Genomic DNA, 6,427 nt, shown 5'->3' on the forward strand with positions numbered 1-6,427 from the left:
CACGATTGTAAAATTAGGTATGAGCAATATCCCTTTGAGGATTAAAAGGCCTACTGCTTAATCGATCTCAAGTCTTAATAGATCTGCACTTTTATCTTGTAAGTTTGTGGCTTTAGCACAAAGTGTGTGCAAATATACAAACTTATCTTTTTTAAGTGAAACGATTCCTGTTTTTGTTTAGACGCCACCTCTTCTTTGCTCTTTCCTTGTTTTATCCAATTACAGATACATGAAGGTCTCAGTACATTAATTGGTGGTTCCACAATTCTGAATTATGATCCACTACGTGTTAAATCAAAGCAACTTTGGATTAACGGGCTAATTCTCACAATGTAAAAGGAACACGTGTTCTAATCAGAGCATATGTAAAAGGATTAAGAATGTTGTTTCCGTAAGGTGAATCTTGATCTTTTCGCTGTTAGTTGTCCATGTCTTCTTAATACATCTCTATCCAATTCCATTTTTAAGTGTGCGGGTTGTGTCTATGCTTCAATTAAAATTGACCCCGCATGACTGATAATCCATCAACCCACAACACGCTATGCGTGGGTGACTTGCAGGGCACTCTGTTCGTTTAGTGCTGAGACCATTTATTTTTCAATTTTGCTTGATTGCCATATAAAATGTTTCTCCATTTGGGTTGGGAAAATGTATCATCCTCTATTTGCTAAACATTCAGCAAATCTTGGAACAGAGATGCGACCTGTAGAGCACTAACTTTTTTGGGCATCTTTGTTACCACACCATTAATTGACATGAATAATGTTTCTATCTAATTTGAGGATAAACATATACATTTGGTCATCTTCCCTAGCATTTCAGAAAATAACTTGCAAATTATCAACATTTTTGCGTTTATAGAATTGTGTATCTTAACCAACATAGAATTTATTGATTCGAAGATTGCTCTATCTTATGATATTTTATTTTGTAATCAGTAATAATAATATTATGGAGTAAAAGATGTATCGAGTCCGGAGTCTTCACAGCTATATTTCGAGTAATAAACTGAAAATGAGAGTTTGTACAAGTGTTTGTGAAAATGTCACAGAGAAATAGAACAAAGCCTCTGTTTCAGGGCTTCATATCTGAAAGAGTAATTAATTACCGATTCTTCTTCGAGCGAGTAGACTCTCGCTTGAGAAAAAGCGCGTAAAAAAGCTCATTCTAGGAATCGGGGACACCAGGCAAGCACCGGTGGCTGCAACCTTGAATAAGGATAAGCCTTGGGCCACCATCAGGATTCCGGTTGTACAAAGATGCATGCCCGTCTTTTCTCCGAGCTGTCATGCTTGTAACATTCAGCAAATCCAAATTCTTCGCCGTTAACTCATTTAAACGATTTTGAAAACACATCAGAGAACTCCAAATGAATTGGAATCCTTTTCTTGTCAAAACCAAAAGTGAAATCTAGTTTGATTTGAATTAAAGTGGCATTTATAGAATGAATTGATTGAGAAGGTAATCATAATTTTTTAAATAACAAAAGAGCACAAATTATATACGAAATGAAGTTCAGCTTGCATTTTACAGCGAATGGTGATATGTTGTTTGACACCTAAGAGAAGAATTTTCAACCATTGACAAATATAATCCAGACACTTAATGATGTTGAACTAAGATTTAAAAAAAAAAGATTCTGTCGAGTATCCAGAATTTTCCATGTACATAAAAATTCAGTGACCATATCAAGGACTCTCAAACGTCCTTCAAATTTTTTTTTCTTTTTCCCCAAAAATTTACACAGAATGGGAGCAGTAGTGTGACCATATCTCTCCACCATCGACTTTACATCTGCCTGTAAACTAGCTGTAAACAAACCCTTACTACGGTGATGGTCTGTTTCTGATAAATGCATGTGAATTCACCGAAATCTGGGATTCGCAGCAAATATTGTTTTGCTGCAAAACCCTACAAATTTGGAGCGGAACCTGAAAGGCCGAGTGGATGAACAAGAGACATCAATTAGAGAGAAGCCATCACCATTACTCATCAGCCTTATAAAAGTTAATTTTGCCCTTTGGATTCGAAGAATATGAGCCATTTTCTTGTAAATTTAACATTAGAGCGGCGCCTGAGGATGTTCGGCTGAATTTTGTGCATGGGAAGTCTCCTGCTTGAGAAAAAGTGCATAAAGAAGCTCATTCCACGAATCAGGAACGCCAGGCAAGCACCAGTGGCTGCAATCTTGTCGGTGGAGTGGTGCTGGACCTCTCTTGGGGCCTAAAAAGTAAACAGAAGAATGGCCATCTTTCCTACGGGATGTCATGTCTGTGACATTCAACAAACCCAAGTTCATAGCTTGTGACTCATTCCTGTGCTTCAATAATGCATTGGCTACTATTTTGAAATGAATTCCAGGTGGAGCAGGTAATGGGCCCAAGTCAGGGAGCTTTTCCAGGTGACAGGAACCACCAGAATTCCAATTCCCATTTCTGTAACATCTAACTAATATTTTTAATGATCAATCATGGTTTCACATAATATAGCAGAGTTGGTGCCCAGTCTTAACTAATAATAAGTAATTAACCATCTAACATACATACACACTGCAGAGGTCATAACCGACACTCCATTCATTTTCCCTTGTGAGGTGATTAAATTTGGATTTCTAGAACCTTACTAGGCAAATCTTTAAAGGTTGTATTATTGTTAACAGCTTATATATAATCTGATGTTTCCAGCCAAATAAATAAATAAATAAATAAAATTATTCCAGAAAATGTTCAGAACCTCTTGATTTAATTTAAATGGTAAAGAAGAAAACTGAAACAGTATTGCCTCATTGTTATATTGTCTACTTCAAGGCATTGTGTTTAGAAGAAAGATGATATCATGTGCTGATGATAAAAGCAGTGTAAATGCCAGGATATGCATAAATAAAATCATGAAGGAGCTTTAAAGCTCAATGAGACAATAAGGAAAAACTTATTTTGGACATTTTGGACAAAAGGAAAAGAAGAGAGTTGAGCTGAACCTGAAGTGCACAGGAGCATAGGTCCGAAAGAGAACTTGGGTCTTGTCCATATTAACCTGACTGCCAATCCAATGAATCAATGTCTCAATTGCTTTCTCGAATGCAGTTTCAACACTCATCTTCTTCTTTAGCTCCCCCCTTTCTTCAAAATAACAACCCCTAAACAACAGGAATCCAAAGATCAGGCATCATATTATACATAGAAAAATGGTAGGTCTCCCATCAATATATTCTAAGAAATTACTGAACTAAGCAGCATTCAGTTTGTCACATGCGAGGGATGCACAAGAAAACATAAGCAGTATTATTTGCAGTATTCACACCCTGATAACATTTTCATATTGTGAGTTGCTTAAAAGTAATTCTTTCAAATGAGTTATCAAGGAAAATTTGCCAGATAGAAGCCAGAGAAAGTGACCTTAAGGTGTTCTGTACATGATCAAGATAAAACATGCATATATTTTGCGCCATGTGTAATATATTGGCAATTAAGATATATCTTTTCTATTCCCACCACAAATAGTCATCGTCATAATATAACTCCTTAAAAAAAATCCTAGATAGCATAATGTTAATACTAAGGATCCTATCATGAACTTAAGATTAATTTGAAGCTCAAATATTCATCAGTAAAAAATGTGAAACATATGTTCTCCTCCCCCAACGCTCAACGTTCACCTTTAGCTTTCTAACTACCAGAAAAGCTACTAATAAGAATTCTACATTTGATGGTGAGGAAACTATGAATATCCATATGTCAATATGTATAAGACAAACCAGCTCTCACGAAAGGAAAAGAAAAGGAAAAAAACAGAAAGCTGTAATATAGATAATGCATACTCTCTTATAGTCTTCTCAAAATTCCACCAGTGCCCTGTGTTAAAAATCAGTACGTCTGCATCTCTCCAATTACGAGAACTCCAGTCCAATTGATCCACTTTCAAAGTCAGCCTCACCTCTTTTGGAGCCTTGGCTGGAGGTCGGCTCTGAACCACTAAAAATGGAGACCTGTAGTATTCAACTGTGCAATTATAGTCCTTGAACAAGAAAACCAAAGAACCTTTGTGCTTCGTGATCGGTTCCCCATTCACCTCGTAAATTGAAGACTTGTTGGTAACAGCAGAGGCTAGCATGCAAAGTAGGGACTCCCATTGGTTCCTTCCAATTGAGTCACCAACAAATACAAGCCTCCTGTTTCGTAGCTTTTGCAGCATATTCCTTGCATCAAATCTGTTCTCAACACAAAAGGAAGACAATCAAATTGGATGCAAGTTCATAACACAAGCACAGTTCTACACATTAGGAGTAGTGAAGACTAAAAGTTTCGTGCAATGTGTCAGTACAAGGGAGACGCTCAACCTGCAATATTCCAAATCAATTCAATAGAAATCGAAATACTCATCAATCAGCATAAAGGAGAAAAGCATTCAAAGAAATAAACCCAGCAAGAGTGCTTAACATAGCTGCAAAAATCACTCTATTTTTAAAATGCTAACAGAATTCTTCAAGAACTTGCATAATCATAAGTCCGAATTATATGGCACATGTACAAAATAACATTTCCATAAAGGGCAGAACTTGACTCGTACACTTTCCCAGCAACCAACAGAAACCAAACATACAACGACAAAAGATAAACAAACCTGGGCAAGTTACAGGCTTTAGGTTGCCAACGCCACTTGGTGTAAAAATTATCAGGCCTGCCATTCTCTAAACAACGAAACCCTTCATCGAGGAACAAACAATCTGAGCTCCGATACAGTGGATAGTTATCATCCCAAACCCAGTTACCATCAAACACATCACAGAGCCCAGCACCTTCATCGAGAAATCCTGGCCGTTCATTCACACCCAAACCCAATGGTTCTTCTGCTGCTGCTGCTGCTGCTGATGATGATGATGAAGGAGAAGAAGAAAATGGGACAGCTAGTCCAAGCCAAGAAGGATCATGATAATGCAAGCGTCGAGTAACAGTCCGGTAATCCAGGTAAAAGAAACAGCCAATGAATATAGCAGCCACCAAGATGAAACCAAGAATCCCCAAAGAAGGCTCAAGAGGGTTCAAGCGCTTGAATTTCTTCCAGAAATCCAAGTGGGTCATTGTGTCTGATTCCTGTGCTACTGGACTTGTGTTCTTTCTCATTTTTTCAAAAAAATATTTTTGATAATTGAAAGGGTAGAAAAAAAACTCCTTCATTCAAAGTTCGAATAAAAGGTAAGAAGAGAATAGAGAAAATGCCATGTGGGGACTAAAAAGCCAAAAAGAAAGAAAGAAAGAAAGAAAGAAAGCATTAATGGCCAGAGCTAATGTAAGTTAAGCTAATAAAAAAATTAAAAGTAAAATAATTTATAAGTTCTGATTTTTCTAGTTGGCTGAGAAAGAAAGAAAGAAAGTTATTTGTTAATCAGTCACATTCGAGCATGAAATGCATTTAGTCATTCTTAAATCTTAATTGCCTTTTGACACTCGACACGGAGAGACAATGGTTGCAAGCACTGCTGGTTTTGACAATATGAATTCTTTTGGGTGATAATTCTGAGAAAGGAAGTAATTATTAAAGCGAATTGATTACAAATGTGAATTTGAATGGGAATGTGCTTGTTACTGTTAGTCGTGCGGTCATGGGATGAGAAAATGGAGGCCCCGACAAATATACTGCAGTCAGACAAAAGTAGGGCACGAATTTCTTACAAATAATATATAACTTACAATAATTTAAAAGTAATGATTTAATCAAAAATAATAACGTGTAAAATAATTACGAGATAGAAATACCTTAAAATAAAATTTCTTCTTTTTTTAATATCTATAATATTTTTTTTCTCCTCATTATCGTATAAACTGATGTCGACGTGATTTATTATTTGATATATGACATCACCATTTTTGCATTTGCTGAATTGGGTTTTTTTTTTTTTTTTTTTTGGTGGTGTTTTTAAATACTTTTCCATGTTTGCATCAAAATGTTAATTACGGGTTGACACATGCAATGATATCATGGCGGAAATTTTTCTTGATATTGAATTTTGTTTCCATTGTATAAACAAAAAAAAAAAACTTAATCATTCAACATCGTTTCGGATTTTTGTTTTGTTTTGTTTTGACATTTTATGGTGACATGTTAGAGATAAGATTAATTGGTTAATTTGACTTGAGAACAATTTAGTGCCTTCCACATGCCCCCACCTTAATATTTGTTGACAAATGACAGCCGCTATTCTGGCTGTGACAATTTTGATCAATTTTAATCGGGAGGCGACAATTGAAAACGGATTAGAAGAGACGATTTTTTCCCCATTTTAAATACAACATATAATTAAATTAGTTCTGTTTTAGCACGCATTAATTTGATTAAATAGGATGCAATAGGAATATTCCCCAAAAAAAATGAACGAAAGGTAAGAGTCCTCCACATTCCACAACCGTGGGTTAGCTGCCACGTATAGGAA

At 36.0% G+C, this 6,427-nt stretch overlaps 1 protein-coding gene across 3 annotated transcripts; it reads right to left on the minus strand.

Annotated features, from left to right (window-relative positions):
- Window positions 1-1,597: 1,597 nt before the first annotated feature.
- On the minus strand, window positions 1,598-5,530 carry LOC102619894 (protein trichome birefringence-like 10). 3 transcript variants are annotated; one of them, XM_006479676.4, is made up of 4 exons: window positions 4,621-5,530; window positions 3,818-4,207; window positions 2,978-3,136; window positions 1,598-2,444 (listed from the first exon to the last, which is right to left on the minus strand). In XM_006479676.4, the coding sequence occupies exons 1-4, from the start codon at window positions 5,172-5,174 to the stop codon at window positions 2,063-2,065; spliced, it is 1,485 nt and encodes a 494-aa protein (XP_006479739.2). In that variant the 5' UTR covers window positions 5,175-5,530; the 3' UTR covers window positions 1,598-2,062. The 3 variants fall into 3 exon arrangements, with proteins under 3 accessions (XP_006479739.2, XP_006479740.2, XP_024954870.2); XM_006479677.4 differs by having other exon boundaries at window positions 1,598-2,435; window positions 4,621-5,527; XM_025099102.2 differs by having other exon boundaries at window positions 2,309-2,448.
- Window positions 5,531-6,427: the final 897 nt, after the last annotated feature.

The sequence above is a fragment of the Citrus sinensis genome, chromosome 3 (genome assembly GCF_022201045.2).
Source record: "Citrus sinensis cultivar Valencia sweet orange chromosome 3, DVS_A1.0, whole genome shotgun sequence".
NCBI classification, from domain to species: Eukaryota; Viridiplantae; Streptophyta; class Magnoliopsida; order Sapindales; family Rutaceae; genus Citrus; species Citrus sinensis.

Coding starts and splice junctions, on each gene's coding strand:
- LOC102619894 (XM_006479676.4), bottom strand. CDS start 5,174: ATGAAGGAGTTTTTTTTCTACCCTTTCAATTATCAAAAATATTTTTTT. Junction 4,208..4,620: donor AAAGCCTGTAACTTGCCCAG/GTTTGTTTATCT, acceptor TGTTGAGAACAG/ATTTGATGCAAGGAATATGC. Junction 2,445..2,977: donor TATGCTCCTGTGCACTTCAG/GTTCAGCTCAAC, acceptor AATATTAGTTAG/ATGTTACAGAAATGGGAATT.